At 39.8% G+C, this 16,897-nt stretch overlaps 1 protein-coding gene and 1 long non-coding RNA gene across 3 annotated transcripts in view; both read left to right on the top strand.

Annotated features, from left to right (window-relative positions):
* The window catches only part of LOC146500033 (uncharacterized), a 347,579-nt gene that overhangs the window by 162,289 nt on the left and 168,393 nt on the right, over window positions 1-16,897 (top strand). The gene's annotated exons all lie outside the window — the stretch shown is intronic.
* Window positions 1,304-16,897, top strand: part of wdfy2 (WD repeat and FYVE domain containing 2) — a 26,530-nt gene continuing 10,936 nt past the window's right edge. Inside the window, exons 1-6 of one of the 2 annotated variants that reach the window (XM_085136000.1) lie at window positions 1,304-1,599; window positions 3,150-3,217; window positions 9,299-9,372; window positions 10,467-10,521; window positions 12,559-12,709; window positions 16,006-16,118. In XM_085136000.1, the coding sequence (XP_084992126.1) occupies window positions 1,463-1,599; window positions 3,150-3,217; window positions 9,299-9,372; window positions 10,467-10,521; window positions 12,559-12,709; window positions 16,006-16,118 (598 nt within the window). In that variant the 5' untranslated portion in view covers window positions 1,304-1,462. The remainder of the gene's footprint in view (window positions 1,600-3,149; window positions 3,218-9,298; window positions 9,373-10,466; window positions 10,522-12,558; window positions 12,710-16,005; window positions 16,119-16,897) is intronic. The other variant, XM_085136001.1, reaches the window with a different exon arrangement.

Genomic DNA, 16,897 nt, shown 5'->3' with positions numbered 1-16,897 from the left:
TTTTACTGCTTCTCCGAAACAGTTTCCCAGACTTATATATTATATGTAACACATTCTTGTGTTGGTTGATTTTAGCACAAAGCGTCATTTCCAAACATAATGGATATTGATTATTAGGGTAGTGGTAATTCTCCACTTATGAAAGTCTCCCCCCCCCTCCATAGTTTGTGGTTTTACTATGAAAGTCAGAACCGGAAATGCTACATTTTACTATGAAGGAATCTTGATCACAATCTATGGTGAGTCAAGAACATATGTGAAGTTACTTGGACAAGCCAAACACAAATTTCCGGTCCATGTCTGAGCTGCTTCATACAGGAAGTTGTTGTTCTATTAGTATTAGTGCTGCATGTTAAAATCCAAAAACATCACCTTAGATAGATATACGATTATTATTATTATTATCATTGACATTATTATTAAATGCAATGGAAATGCGGTATAGCCTTCCACTCAATAGATTTTAGAAAGTTGTAGATTTATTGTTATGAGTATTTTCTGAGGTTCAAATAAACGACCTATAATTGCATTTTTGATCTAGGCAGTCCTGCAGCTCTATCCTGGAAAGTAAGTGGTTCGTGAAAAAAGTAATGTTGGTAGAGTTTTTCTTCTCTGAAGTTATCAGTGACCCAACTATTAATCTGGTTTTATTTCTAAAGTCCAGTTCAGTCATCAAGATTAGCTCTACTCATGTCCAAACTGGCTATTTATAGTAATCTATAACATTATACATATACTACCATATCTATGGCGTATAAAAAATACGAAACTAGTTTGAAGAAAGTCGCATTATGGAAAATAATGCGACTAATAATAAAGTATAGCTCACCCTGAGCCAATACCGGTGTCTAAAAGTCGGGATTTTTGTCGACCTCACTGTGGCACCCCTTTAATAAAGACATTTGTCACATTTTATAAACCTTTGGTAAAGGGAAATTGACATGTCATAATTTGCACTTTTTAACATAACAGTATTTGCTCTATATATTTCATCACGGCCAATTAAAACTGATTTATTTGCTCTTTTTGCTTCAAAATGATTAACTCTTTCTTGTATGGCAGACGTTGTAGTAGTGTAGCCACACTTTGCAGAGGGCCTCATTAGAAAACGTTTTGTTGATATTATTTCATTATTTTTGCTTACAAGACTTGAGATATTGTCATCGTATCGTTTTATATTTTAATAAAAGCATATCTATCTAATGTCTATGATATTTTGTTGTGAAAATCCAAAAGCGGAACTCAACTGAGGACTTTTATTTTGTTCAAAGGAAGTGCTGTATGTGTGCGAGTGTAGGTGGCGTATCTGTTGTCAGCTGACTGGCACCGCCTCTGCCCGCCGTCACAACAGAGAGCTGCCTGCCTGACAGCTAGCTAGCAGCCGAGGTTCTGCTGTCGGACCGCCGTGTGTTATGTTTCTCGGAGCCAGGACCGTAGTCGGAGGTTTGTGCACCACCAGCTCATGGCGGCTGAAATTCAGCCTCAACCTCAGGCTCGGAAGCCTTGCCTCCTGAGCAAAATCGATGCTTTCCAGGAGGTGGTGAGCACAGCGGTGATAATTCCCAAAGAAGACGGCGTTATCAGCGTGTCTGAAGACAGGTAAGCTGCGCTCTGCACGCTGGCTAAAGCACAAATTAACCTCCAGAACATAATATTCGACACAATAATGCCCCTTAATCTGCTGCTATTGATTGGACTCATTGAGTGGACCCCCACCCCCGTGTCATGTAACGTTTCCAAACATGTTGAAACAGTCCAAGGGTTCAATAACATTTTTACAAAAGTGTCAGCTGACACAGTCACACCATTACATGCTAGTTAACGGCTGTAAATTATACTCTTTTTGTGTTAGCTCCAAGCCAGTGACACGTAGTTTAGTTGTGCTAACGTTAGCTAGACATAACTAAAAAAAAGACCCAGCGTAAACACTGGTGTTATTAGAGTGTTTCTCGCATATTATGGCACCAGGAGTTGCTATATATAACAGAATGTCTCAGCTTTGAGGCATTAAAGCTGCTGTAGTCTGTTTTGGGGTACCAAGAGTGTGCGTCTATCCCACTTAGATCTATGTGAGGGTGATGGTGAGCCTGTGTATGCTGAGGCGGCATGTTCTGAAATGTCCTTGTAACTTATTGCACCAATTGCAAATTTAGTCCTATATGCCACCTAAGCTATATGATGCATATCCCTGATCCATGGCGACTTACCTATTGTAGTCCTAGATGGCTATTTACTGGGGTGTTTAAGCAGGGGATATGCTTAAAATAAGATATATGGAATTTGCTAGAACAAACCGCGTTTAAGTACCCACCGAAATGGAAAAGGAGGTGGTGAAATAGAAGTGTCTTAAGTCTTTGTGCCAGTGGCCATGTGGATTTGCGAGGGAAATGAGCCTTTCAGTGGATTCTGTGATTGGGTTTAAAGCACAGATGATTTTATTCCCATTACATTTCACCCCTAAAGAGAACATTGAAGAATAATTGCTGTAAATTGAAGTGTTGAGTGGTGTAGTAAAAATTCAAAGTACATCAGTGAGTTGATTGTCAGTCATCTCAGAACTCGGGCTGTTGTTCAGCGTCACAGGGGAAAGTTTTTACCTGCATTCACAGCAGAGACAAAACATTAGAACCATTGTTTGTCTCATATCTGGGCTGTGCAGACTGTCAGCTGTAAAGACCCAAGCAAGTCTGATAAGATCCAGATTTTTGTGGTCAGATAACTAAGTTGGCACCTCTTCCTTGTGAGAGGCCTACTAACACTGGGCTGACAAGAGTCAAACCACAAACCAGTGACAGGATGAAGTCTAATATGCAGCAGGTGCAACTTACCGGAGTTAACGGATCTGGTGAGGTTTAAGCAGCATTTTAAGGATGGTTGGTCATGATATTTTGGGGATAATGAATGCATGTATCCTTTTGGGGGAAATGTCAGTACTTCCTCTGATGGAAGTGGCAGTTGGATCTGCTGGAGAACAGGCTGATTTCCTTATCAGTGGTAGTGAAACCTACAAATACGTCACATATATTTCCGTTTTCTCAGAAATTCTGGCAAACTAGAGTTGATTACCTGCAGTGTAACAAAGTTGACACCAAGAACGTAACTCACTTCAAATGCATTGAGGACTAATCTCTGTTGGTTTCATCCCACAGGACTATTCGGGTATGGTTGAAGAGAGACAGTGGTCAGTACTGGCCCAGCATCTACCACACAATGCCATGTAGGTATTCCTTCCTTTTTTTATGTCTACTGGTACATTTCTTTTGAATAACAGTACTTATCAGTAAATTGTCAGTATGCTGTACGCTTAAAAAAGGCAATATTTATTTATGAATAAGCTGGTTGACTGGCTTGTTTAGTATAATCAAAGAAATCATAAATAGCACAAGAATGGCACTTTTGTCAGCAGTTATTCAGCTGACACATTCTTCTGTGAAAGGCCCGTGTTCACTCCCGTTTCTGTACATGCTTCCCCTGTGAGTGTACTGACTCAACATGATGGACACAATGAATCACACACTCCTCCTTTCAGAGACCGATGCAAATGTGGAGGTCACTCTGCTCTTGGGATCAACCAGACTTGATGCTCAACATTTTTCAGATTATCGGAACATTCTTGTTTCCACAGAGTCTCGATAAAACAGATTAGTTGTAAAATGCGTTACTGTAAAAAGCTACCTCTCTCTGGCAGCTGTCGTCACCCTGAGGTGTCGGGCACTATTATATTTGTTACGCTTCACGAGTAACAGCCTATCAACACTTAACACACAAATGCACACATGTGCTGACTGGAGCGGCCTCGATGAGTGGGTGGAGCTGTGTTTCAAAGGTAAAGGCAGCAGGAAGTGGCAAGCTCTGACGCTGAAAAGTGAAGCCAACATGGAAGTGCTAAAAAAAAAAGAAGAGAGAGACAGTTCCAATATTGGCCACTTGAGGCGCTGTCCAAAACAGAATCAATCCCATTAGACTTCCATGTAAAAATGTTCAATACCAGCAGTGAAATTAATATTTTGACAGGCTGGTACAACAGATTGTTGTTGTTGCTGTTTTTTTTTAAACAAATCTCTTTATCTAATTTATTTTTTCATAACACTAGTCCTTAGAGCAGGGCAATATGACCAAAAATATTTATCACGATATACATTTGAAAATTTGCGATAACGATATAACTGACGATATAATTGACACTAGACAAAATACTTTACAACTCCACAACTTTATTAGTGCAAAAACCCCCATCAATGTATTTTCACTTAAACAAGCAGCTGTTTTTAATGTGCATTAAAATTATATAAAAATGTAACAGTGCAAATTCTTTGCTGACAGTTTAACCAAAAGGCATTTCCAGTGGAAATGTCCTCAGCATAACCATGTATAATATCCACAAAACTTAAAAAGAGGTTATACACACACAATACGGTAATATTATGTTGAAGCACAGTACGTATCACTCCGCGAGGCGCCGCCTACGATAGTTGTAATGCTCCGACAATCCATCAAGCGGTGCGGCTTCGTAGCTTAGCAAAGTCGTACTAAAACATTTGACAGATTGCTGAGCGCCGTGTACATAAAATCGTTTCGAGGTCAGTAAACACAACCAGAATTCATACATAAGGCACACGGGATTATAAGGGGCTCTGTCGACTTTCACAAAAATCAAAGGATTGATTTTAAGTGTGCCGTATTTTCCAAAAAACACGGTAATAATGACGGCCCGCTAGCATGCGCTACCAAAAATAGTGTTTTGTTGTGTATCTGACAGAAGCTAAACCAGTTCCACACCACTGAAGTTGCAGTGGTTTTTACAAACCAGTTCTGGTTCATCTGTTTCATTCAACGATCCGCTTTCGCCCTTCTTATTCTCCGTCGCCGGCACGCTTTTTTTCGGCACTGCGCATGCGTGTTTTACCCATATTCTATCGTGATATTTCATTTTCTTATCGTTGCCCAACATTATACCGGTATTACCATGAATGGTATGATATGGCCCAGCTCTACTAGTCCTTTTCCAAAAATGTTGGGACACTGTAAAAAATATTAACAAAAACACAACGCACTGATTTTCAAATGTCATATTTCATATAATAATAAAACATGGAAAACATACCAAATGTTTAAGCTGAGAAAAATGTACCATTTTAAGAAAAATCCTCTGTTATTTTGAATTTGATGGCAGCAGCACGTCTCAGAAAAGTTGAGACAGGACCACTGTGTAGCATCCCTTCTTCTTTAAACAACAGTCTGCCGTGGAGAGTAACTGCTGGATCGTGGGCAGAGGAATCTTGGCAAATTCTTGTCTATTACAGGATTCTAGCTGTTAAGAAGTCTTTGGGTTTTTCCAGTCTGCCCTAAAGGTTTTCATTTGGTGAAATGGCAGGTTGGCCAGTTCAGTACCCACACTCTTCTACTATGAAGCCATGTTGTTGTAATAGTTGCAGTATGCTGGGTTGGATTGTCTTGCTAAGTGTTTTCCAAAAAGAATTTCAAATTTTCAACTCATCTGATCACAAAACAGTTTTTAACTTTGCCTCACTTCATCCATTTTAAATGTATTTTGGCTGCAGTGTTTCGTCTTTGCATGATTGAGCTTTAACCTGCGTTAGTGGATGGATCGGTGAGCTGTGTTCTCAAGAGTGATTTGTGGAAGTGTTCCTGACCTCATGCAGTGATTTCCATGACAGAATTATGTCTGTATTTAATGCAGTGCCGCCTGAGGGTCTGAAGATCAGAGGCACCCAGTATTGATTCCTTTCTAGATTTCTCCACATTCACTAAATCGTTTAATGATTTTATGTACTATTGACAAACATTCTGAAATTGGTTCAAAATGTGCAAATTTGCAATTTTTTTAAAGACTGGTGAACCTCTGCTTATCTTTACTTCAGAGAAACTCTTTTTCTCAGTGACCTGTTGCCACTTTACCTAATTATTTGCAAAATGTTCCTTCACCAAAACGTTCCCTTTTACACTTCCGGCCTTTTGTTTCCCCTGTTCCGACTTTTCTTGTCACATTTTGCTGCCGTCAATTCAAAATGAGCTAATACGTTTCATGAAATTCTAAAAATGTATCGATTTAAACATTTGATGTTTAGTAATGTTCTATTGTGAATAAAATATGTGTTTATGAGATTTGCAGCTCGTTGTATTATTTTTTATTTGCACTTTAAACAGCATCTCAGCATTATTGGAGATGGGTTTGCAGTTGTGTAGGTGTTGAGTCTTTTTCTTCTTCTTCTAACTCCCCCCTTTTGTTGTGGCTTACAGTTAGTGAGTGGCTGCTTTGATTAATGGGGCTGCCAACATTGCCAGCTGTAGCCTCCAGCTGTTAGCTCAGCCTCACTGAAGTGCACGTCTGTGGTGCATTTGGAGCATTTTTAGTAGAATTATTGATAAATAACATCATGACAAAAAATGTTACAAGAGGTTTTGCTTTTACCAGTTTTGGTGATTTTATTCATCTCTTACTTGGCACGAATTAACAGGGTATCTGTTCCTATGTGTTGCGCCCACAGACTGTATATAACACATGGATATGATTATGGCGTATTTTACAAAACAGTTTTTATTTTGTATGACCCAAAATGAGTGACTGTGCCCATAAACTCATAATGAAAGTGTTTACAGAGATCAAGTCAGAAAGCAGTTTTCCCATAAACTTCTACAGGACTGAAGTCTTTTTGCAACCACAACTATCTCCATCTGGTGGCCTCCAGACAGAATGCAGGTTTTTAGGTGCTTCTTTATTGGCTTAATTTTTCTGACTCGAATGCTACATCCAATTCAATTCAATTTTATTTATATAGCGCCAAATCACAACAAAAGTCGCCTCAAGGCGCTTCATAGATACAGAGAAAAACCCAACAATCATATGACCCCCAATGAGCAGCACTTTGGCGACAGTGGGAAGGAAAAACTCCCTTTTAACAGGAAGAAACCTCCGGCAGAACCAGGCTCAGGGAGGGGCGGGGCCATCTGCTGCGACCGGTTGGGGTGAGAGAAGGAAGACAGGATAAAGACATGCTGTGGAAGAGAGACAGAGATTAATAACAGATATGATTCAATGCAGAGAGGTCTGTTAATACATAGTGAGTGAGAAAGGTGACTGGAAAGGAAAATCCTTGTTTTATACTATCTGTTGTTGTTGAATGCGGTTTATGAACACAGCACGCTAACCATACTAGCTTTAGCTGATAATTTAGTAGTTTACCCTTCTGTCCAAACTTAATCATTTATGGCAAAATACAACATGGCAGTAGCCAAACCACTAATGTTTAGGCTTCAAAATTCAGGGTACACAAATCAATGAGTGATGGTGCAATGGCTATGACCATCTTTTATATACAGTCTGTGGTTAGTGGCTTCTGCCTAATTTCAAAAATCACTTATCACCTTATGATACATTGATTTGATAAAGCTATAAAGCATACAATAACAGCATTCTTTTCATTTTTATTACAAACAGTATTGCTTATTGATTGCCAATATTCGGTTTCTGTTCTGTGCATGACTGTGACGGTTGGTCCCTTTTTTTTTTCTTTAGTTGTGCAACTGAAGGAACTCTCATGCTGTGATCAGCAAGATGTGTCACTAACAATAGCAGTGCCAGAGGCTGCACTAGTTAAATATTTGTGGTTACCAACCCTGACATGAGTTTTTTCAAACTGCTCAGTAATCACTGCAAAGGAAAGCGACTATTGGCTAAAGTGCAGAAAGGTAGAATAAACTGATTGCATCTATGCATCCCTATGTTGTTTTCCAACATTTTGATATTTCCAGTGCTTTCTGGAAACCTAAATCGGGTAGTTTTGCAGGGACTTTGGTTGCACTTTCTTTCTTTCTTCTTTTTTTGGCTTTTAAAGCTTTCAGCCAACTCTTCCGGGAAATTGCAACAAACAGTTTTCCAAAGTAGTTAGACAGTCATTATAAAGTATCTACAATGCATAAATTCTGGATTCATTTTCCCTGGGTTAAATAACACACTGGTGGTTTTAAATATTTAGATTTAAAATGGTAATTTCTCAGAAATTAAGCAAATAAAACTGCGTGTACCCTCCTGCAGGAAAGGCTCCAGCCCTTTCCAAACCCTGGGTTAGACAAGCAGTTAAGAATATGGATGGGTGGATAGACAGAACATAAAATAAACATTGTTTCACTTGTGCAAGACTCAAACTCGCAATGTTCTGCTTTTTATAATAAATAAACTGCGGCTTGATGTCTTGACAGTAGTATTGTCGTTCTTGACAATACAAAGATCCAGTTTTTCTTTTTTCTTTTTAATCTGATGCAGCTGGCATCTTGCATTTTATTCTGCTCTGTCATATTTAAATGTAAAAATCGCTGTTTTTGAAAGCCATATAAACGAGAATACAATTGTTTATTTCATTTTAATTGTTATGCCGACGATGAGACGAGAAAAGAACACGGGAGATGAAAAACCTCTGAAACTGGTGATTTGTATTTTGTGCAGCAACCATTGTTCAGCTCTGAATGTCGACGTGTTGTTCATTTCAGAGAGAAGCCTATGGTAGTTTGAAAGCCTTTGAACACAATGAAAATAATTCAGTACAGCACCAGAGTCTAGCTGAATAGCTTGAGGACACGATTTAACAATGTTTCCTGGTGTAGATTGGATCAGACATGAGATGCATATTAACAATTGATGAGGCCGAAATCAGACCTTATGAACCTCATGCTGTATTAAAATAAAAAATAAGAAAAACCATGGCACAATAAGCTAAGTGTCCATTATTTGTGTTAGGTTCGATTCCCTACAGAGAGACTTCTGTTCAGTGAAGTTTGCCAGCTCAGCTTTATAGACTGGAATGGTTTGGATTTTTAAAATGAGGTGGCAGCCGCTGAGGTTCACCGACACACTACACGCAGGACTCTGACGCGAGCGAATAGAGGTGATGACAGTCTGTAATCTCAGTGTTAGATGGCACAAGTTTCTCTCACGTGTATCGATAGCTGCTGTAACCATTGTCGGGATTTTTCCAGTGTATTTGAGGGTTTGTTGGCTAACAGTGCCGAAGAAAGTCATCAGTTTTCTGTACCTTTAAGTTGCCTCTCGTCACATGACCCAGTCAGCCGAGAAAGGACTGTGAGATGCAGTTGATAGGCTAAAAAAAGCTTGTGGTTTAACCTTGACACTTGCTACAATGTCAAACAAATGTCATCAATGTTAAGAAAGAAGGCACGAGTATCCTTATGATTTTACTGATGTCTTACAGATTGCCTCACAGAAATCTGTTAGGTCAGTAATAATTGTAACCTTTGTTGTTGTGTGTCTTTGTGTCTCCAGCATCAAGCTCCTGTATGTCCTTTAACCCGGAGACCAGGAGACTATCTGTGGGGATGGACACTGGGAGTATCTGTGTAAGTCCAGCCAACATCCTGCTTCCCTTTTAAATGCAGACCTCAGGTTTTTTCACTCCTTCCTCTGTGACAAACGATTTCCCTTTTTTTGCCGGTGATGTTATAATCAAATGAATGGAGTAGTTGTATTTCTTTTGTTTTAGTGGAAATGTCAGCGCCCTAGTTCACAAACCTGACCTGCTTTGATTGTGTTTTGAAGTCATTTCATCTCACCTGAAGCACACTATCTAGCCACTCAGCCGAGATGTTTTTCTTTTTAAATGTGAATTCATCTCTTCCAGTAAATCATCATCATTATAGTAATTTTGTCCCCTCTGATCTTTCTTACAGTGGCAACGAATAGCTTTCATTTGTGACAAACTGTGGCAAAGCTCTCCAGAGAATAAATCTCATTTTTATTTGCTTTTCTCACACAGCACCATATCTACTTATTTTATTCATGCTCATCAGAGGAAGAATCCTTGCGATCTTGGTCACTTAATAATCCTTCCTATAGTGCGTCACGCAGCTCATAATGCAATTTATTAATCCGATTCTTTGTTTCCAGAGGGCAACACCTCTTTACCAGACTTTCCTTTTGGTCCACTCCGTACAGTTAAAGCTCTAAAAAAGTGACCATTATTTTTTTTATAAACAGCAACACAGCAGTTTCATTTCTGACCGGACGCAGTGCAGGTCACTCTATTTTTAGATGTAGCATTATTTGCTGCGCACTTCTTGTTTTGTTGCTGTCCTAAAATAAAGCCAGCACGTGATGTGAACGTTTCTTGGAGATTCATCTCAGAACAACCTCATAACTTACCATAAGTTCCCATAAGTGTTTTATTAAGGGTGTTGACCTCAGCTGAAACTTCAGAACAAGAACCTTTCTTGTATTTATTGATCTATGAGTCATTTGTCTTTACGTTTTTGAGGAAGTAGTACTTATTTCTCACCTATACATGCTATGCAGAGCAGATTTTGCATGCATCCTCTGATGTGCAGAGAACTGAGCCAAATGTAATTTAAACACAGCAACATAGTTTTTTTCTATGTTTACCAAGTTGCTGGAAACTTTCGTCAGTGACCAATTATCTCCACTTCCTCTCTTTCAGGAGTTTGTTCTGTCAGAAGACTACAACAAGATGACCCCAGCACGCACGTACCAGGGTGAGACAGAAAGAGCAAGAACGCTGTTATATTCAGGGGTGCACATAAGTGGTCCGCAGGTGCGCATTCTGCACCACATCTTTGTGCGTTCATCATTTGTTTGCAGCCAGCTCACCTCCTGCAACCACTTTTCTGAAAATACGCACTTCTTTGGAGGTGGAGGAACACCAAAGAAATTACTTAACCCTTTAAAGCCGGTCTGAGCGGACACGCTCCATTTTGCATAACTATTTTTAAATCCCGGTAGCTCTGCAACCGCATAAGCTAGCGCAATCATTTTTTTTGCATATGAAACCGGAGGAGTTGTACTTACATCTTATGCCATCAGCTTGTCCTCGGTCACGGTTTCCTTCCACATATAACTTTGCAAAAACTGCATAAAAAGCGCTTGCAGCAACAAAAACATAATATTCCAGAAACACGCTTTGCCGATCCGATCAGCTGTTCATAACACTTCCTACGTCCATCAGCGTGAACTATCGCATGTCCACCATGACCTGCCCGAAACCGGAAGTGACGTCATTTTGCGGAAATGTAGTTTTTTACCATCAGGGCCTCATGAGCCTATACTGGTGTTTTTAAAAGTTATCTTTGACTTTATGACTTTCTGTGTCGTTTCTGGGATGCTTAGGACTCATATTGCACTGCTGGAAATAGTTTATTTTGATGCATATGCTGCTTTTTTGCAAATTTGCATTATAATATTTATTTTTGTTTTTCCTGCAGTATATAAAAATTGGTGTATTTCAAAAGTAAAACTATGAAGACACTCAGAATAAATTTCCTGTGGTGGGAAACTATTTTGTGCAACTTTTTTGTATTTACAGTTTTGAGGGATAAGCCTCTTAAATTTCTCTAACTAGAAATATATGTTAAAAAAACAAAAACGATTTTCAATTTTTTTGAAGTTTATTGCACTTTTTTGCAATTTATGTAATTACTATGCACTTAATGCAGACATATTATTAACATTTGGGCTATAATGGTTGTATTGATGTATAGCAACTTGAAATGCTCCCAAAAATGGCTCCACAACATGTAAAAATATAATATAAGCTCTGGCGGACTTGGTTCTATGGTAGGTCTTAAAGGGTTAAAGGAGCTTCCTTCTTTCGACATCTCTAAACAGATGTCTGTCCTCCTCCAGAAAATCTTATGTACCCAAACGTGCGTTGCAACTTCTTATCTGGTGCGCGTCTTTTATTTTGACAGCGAATGGGGTTTAGCTGAAACTTGCATTCAGAAGGCAAAATTCTTAATGCCTTGTACCCAGACTTATACCCCGACTAAAGCTTCCCCACTGCCCCAGAAAAGACTGACAAGGGGCTTTTCTTTCTCTATAAATAAATTATGATTTGCCCCATTTAAAAAGAAAAAGAAAAAAAGTTATTATTATTATTACAGTCGGTGTTAGAATGCCTTAAAAATATAAGTCTAACACTTTCAAAGTGAATTTTTTAAGCTTTGTTTCTGCTATCGTTTATTGTTACTTGTTATTTATTGTTACTTTCGCCAATTCTGGGCAGTTCAAAGTTAATAAAGTCCACTCACATCCTTGTACTTTAGGCTTTGTAGCCTGAGGAGTATTTGCTCTCTGGCTGTGTTCATAATTCATGCCTCTCTGTGGAGCATAACTCACTAAGTGTGGATCAGAGCACCAGTGATAAATGTCTTTATGTATCCTCCACAGATTCCACTACACTGCATGTTTTTTATTGCGTGGGTGTCCAAAACAACCCTTAGAAGATTTATTTATTTATTTTATGGATATAGAGAAATATTTATAGTTGACCTTTATGATATGTTTCTCTGATCATATGTGAAGATGTATCTTTGTGTCACATAAGGCTAAGTGTATTGTGCAACAGTGCAAATGTATAAAAATACGTCTTCATCAGTGTCGAGCACAAACTTCCTCTTCATTTGTCTGCTTTCTTTGAAGGAGGCAGTAGTGCTTGATCGTCTTCTTTCATGATGACCACGATTTCTTGTAGACTATTCGTTCTAATTAATTTGTTTCTTTTTTTATGTGTGTAGCTCATCAGGGCAGGGTGACGGTGGTGCTGTTTGTGCTGGAGATGGAGTGGCTGCTGAGCACGGGGCAGGATAAAAACTTCACCTGGCACTGCTCAGAGAGCGGCCAGCAGCTGGGGACATATCGCACCGCAGCCTGGGTCTCAGGACTACAGTATCCTTCTACACCCAGCTTTGTCTTTAGAGTGGATCGAGCGGGAAGTGACGAGCCAACTTTGATTCTTTAGCCTTTGTCTTTTTATTTTGATGACACCGTCTATTTTTAGGTCAGTGCAACATAAGATAGGGCAATTGAAATTAGCCTCCAGTTAGTTTCTACTAATGGGAAGGGCTAACAATAGGCATCAGTCATGCTGTTGTCAAGGAAACGGTCTGAGTAGGTTTCTGTAATGGCCACATGAAAGGCTGTGTGAGTGCTCAGCAGCGGCACTGATCCATACCAATGAGCCTGCTATTAGGTCACACTGCTGGTATCCTCTTAGCATCAACATGCTAACCTGTCTACATGACATGGCAAGAGGAGATTCAGAGCAGCGGCAGCAGCGGCGTTTATTTGTTCAGGGATTTTAGACATAATGAAAAAGGAACAGTGTGGAAAATGAAAAGTCTAAATTTAAAAGTTTTGCTGGTTTTTTTGAAAAATTGTTCAAAAAATTGTTGTTCAAATGGCCGTCATAGTGCATGAAGCCTTTTAACCAAATCTGCGCTTATTTGAACTAAAGCAAGCCTTTTGATACTGTGCAGGTGGCTGAAAGCTTTTTATTTGGAAACAACAAATAAAAAATCTGAGGCCATGGTTCTCAGCCGGAAAAGGGTGGAGTGCCCACTCCGGGTCGGGGATGAGTTCCTGCCCCAAGTGGAGGAGTTCAAGTATCTCGGGGTCTTGTTCGCGAGTGATGGGAGAAGGGAGCCGGAGATCGACAGACGGATTGGGGCTGCAGCTGCAGTAATGCAGACGCTGCACCGGTCCGTCGTGGTGAAGAGGGAGCTGAGTGTAAAAGCGAAGCTCTCAATTTACCGGTCGATCTACGTCCCTACCCTCACCTATAGCCACGAGCTGTGGGTAGTGACCGAAAGAACGAGATCGCGGATACAAGCGGCGGAAATGAGCTTCCTCCGAAGGGTGGCTGGCCTCTCCCTTAGAGATAGGGTGAGAAGTTCGGCCATCCGGGAGGGGCTCAGAGTAGAGCCGCTGCTGCTCCACATCGAAAGGAGCCAGCTGAGGTGGTTTGGGCATCTGGTAAGGATGCCCCCTGGGCGCCTCCTGGGTGAGGTGTTCCAGGCATGTCCCACCGGGAGGAGGCCCCGGGGCAGACCCAGGACACGCTGGAGAGATTATATCTCTCAGCTGGCCTGGGAACGCCTTGGTGTTCCCCCGGATAAGCTGGAGGAGGTGGCTGGGGAGAGGGAGGTCTGGGCCTCTCTGCTTAGGCTGCTACCCCCGCGACCCGGCCTCGGATAAAGCGGATGAAGATGGATGGATGGAACAAATAAAAAGTGCCTCATGCTGTTTACCATTAGTTACACGTGTTTTTGCTGTATCTTGCTCCCAGTTTTATTTTCAGCGAAGCCTAAAAAAGGAGGTGTGAAGAAAAGTGGGCCAATACGTCTCCACAACCACACGAGAGAGAGACTGATAAAGTCAAACAGTTAGTGCTGCTAAAAGTGTTTCTACAAGCTGCTGAATCAGTTTTTCATACGCTGCTTCTACATGTTGTTCTTAGTAGATATTAAATAAATAATGACGATGTAATATGACATGTATTGTTCACCTGAGCTTGTGTTTGCCTAATTTTAAGACTTGCTGAGGAGCAGATTTTTTTATGCTAAACTCTGGAGCTGGCAATGTGTTTTCTTTTTATCATTTAAGTACAAAAGCCATTATTAAACAAAAACGGTGCTACGCTGAAAACAGACCTAAGAGCAGCAAAAGAAATTATAATGTTTCATGTAGAGGATCTACTTTACTCCACAAACTTTGAAAATATGGTTAATAGTCAATAGAGGTGGGAATCACCATACATCCCTCAATATGATATTATCACAATACTTAACGCACGATACGATATTATTGCAATTTTTTAAAAATATTTTGTGATATTCAGATTCTGTACATAAAGGTAAACTTTATCAATATTCATTTTCTCTAATATCAAAGTCTCACACTCAGTCTTTCTCTCATTTCAGTTTTATTGTTGACAAACTGAACGGTTTGTATTACAGTCTAGTCCAACTTAACTGAATCAACCATCTGGTACAATTATAGCTATTCTGAACTATGCAGTTTATGAAAACTATGCAGCCCCTTCAGCAACTGAAGAATTTGAAAGTAAATTAAAACAAAATATAATTTTACATTAAATAAAAAAGTTTTAAACTTAATTAAAATAAAACGTGTCTTAAATTAAAATAAGTAAACTGTCATGTTTATTGCTGCCAAAAACAAGGTTAAACACATTTGGACAGTGAAGGAATGTCAGGATTCTTGCTCAGAAAAAGGATCAACATGCTCTGAAGTCAGAGCACAAAAACCTTTTTGTAACAAAATATCGATTTCTGCTGTCCCTGTATCCATTCATTATTAGCAAACAAAATATCACCATACTACACAGTATCAATTTTTTACCCCACCCCTAATAGTCAAGTGTGCAGTGATTCTTGAGATGCACAGTTTGTACTTTAGTTTTTCCTTTTCGGGTAATTAAGAAGAATATGACTCCATCACTTAAGTTTCCTAGAATCAGATTATTTTGACGTGTTTCCTGTTCACTTTTTAACAGCGTGTAACTGTTTCATTTCTCACCAGCTCAGCATACTTTAAACAGGCATTAACCACCGCAGCTCAATGTGGCTAACTGGCTGTAGCAACATTAAGGCTGAAAATGGTTAAACAGACAGTCAGGGGAGTTTTAAAAACTGCTACAGCCCTTTTAATGTTTAATAAAGATTTCATCGGTTTTCTGTGGTGTTGGGAAGGACAGACGAACCAGCGGTGTAGATCTGTTGTAATATCCTTTCACTTTAAAATCATCTTTTCTGTGCTTACTGGGAGTTATGCACAACATGAAATCTCAGATTTCCAGAAAGAAAAGGACAAATCAGTGGAAGTGGAATTGGATTGGATCTTTAGGTTATTGTTTCCACTGTTGGGTTTCCTCGTCGTCTTTGTATCCCGACATAATGATTTGGTTCAGTCGTGACTTAATCGGGTCAGACGAGGGCTTTGAAGGAAGCCGGTGAAACAGCTGAGAGTCCTCCGCTGACAGTCGCTGTGGTGCTGCCTCTGCACGAATTCATTCAAAGCTTTCATGTAGTAGTTTACACAGAGTTGGCTCTGGATTTTGGTGAGCAGTGAAATTTACAGCTCTGTTGTGAATCCGATTGGTCTGTGTGACAGGATCTGAATGAGCGCACATTTAGCAGGAAAGCATGACCTTAATTTTGACCCAGGTTCGACGTGGAGACCAGACACGCCTTCGTAGGGGATCAGTCTGGTCAGGTGACCATCCTGAAGCTGGAGCAGGACGTCTGCAGCCTGGTCACCACCTTCAAAGGACACACTGGTACCCACACACAAGCACCTACTGTTCTAATTAAGGCACAAATGATTAATTAATCGGTCAGCTGATCAGGTCTCTGATAGTGTCACTGTTAGTTTGAGTGATTTTTAACAGATGACATGGAGCTTAGAGGGATTTTTGTTAACATTTACAAGTATTAAATAAATAATTCAATAATTTATTGATAAAATGTTCAACTGATTGATCAAGACTGAAAATAATTTTTGTTGGCAGTCCTAGCGTAGTGATGAAGCTCTGAACTCTTGCCGGCTCTGCCTGCGCCACAACATTGTTAAATATTTATTCCAATTTTGTCTGTACAAATTGTCTCCCAGTTATGTTTCGGATCATTTTCGCTCAGTTTTCTGCTTTCAGTTCGCTCCCGCCTCTGAATATTAGCTTATGAGAAAAAGCCAGCATCTTTTGCTTGTGTGCTTTTCTTATTTCTTCACTGATCTGAGAGAGAGGAGCCTCTACAGTGGATCACAGCAGCAGATATTTTCAATATTTGGTGATTACTTTCTGATCTGTAAACTTTAAACAAAACCCACTTTAAAACAATTATGTAGCAGTTGAGTCACAGCTTTTCTTTGTATGATGATTAAATCTTTATTTTAGAATTCAGTTGTATTTGGGGGAGCGTTATCATAAATGTGTGTTCACCAGAGATGGGCAGTAACGTGTTACTTCAAGTAACGAGTAAAGTAAGGGATTACTATTGCAAAAACGGTAATTAGATTACCGTTACTTTCCCGTAGGAACGCTGCGTTACTGCGTTACTA

Source organism: Neolamprologus multifasciatus, chromosome 16, assembly GCF_963576455.1.
Source record: "Neolamprologus multifasciatus chromosome 16, fNeoMul1.2, whole genome shotgun sequence".
In the NCBI taxonomy this organism is placed as follows: domain Eukaryota; kingdom Metazoa; phylum Chordata; class Actinopteri; order Cichliformes; family Cichlidae; genus Neolamprologus; species Neolamprologus multifasciatus.
The sequence above is the reverse complement of the archived record's forward strand: the minus strand, read 5'-3'. Positions and strand labels throughout refer to the sequence as shown.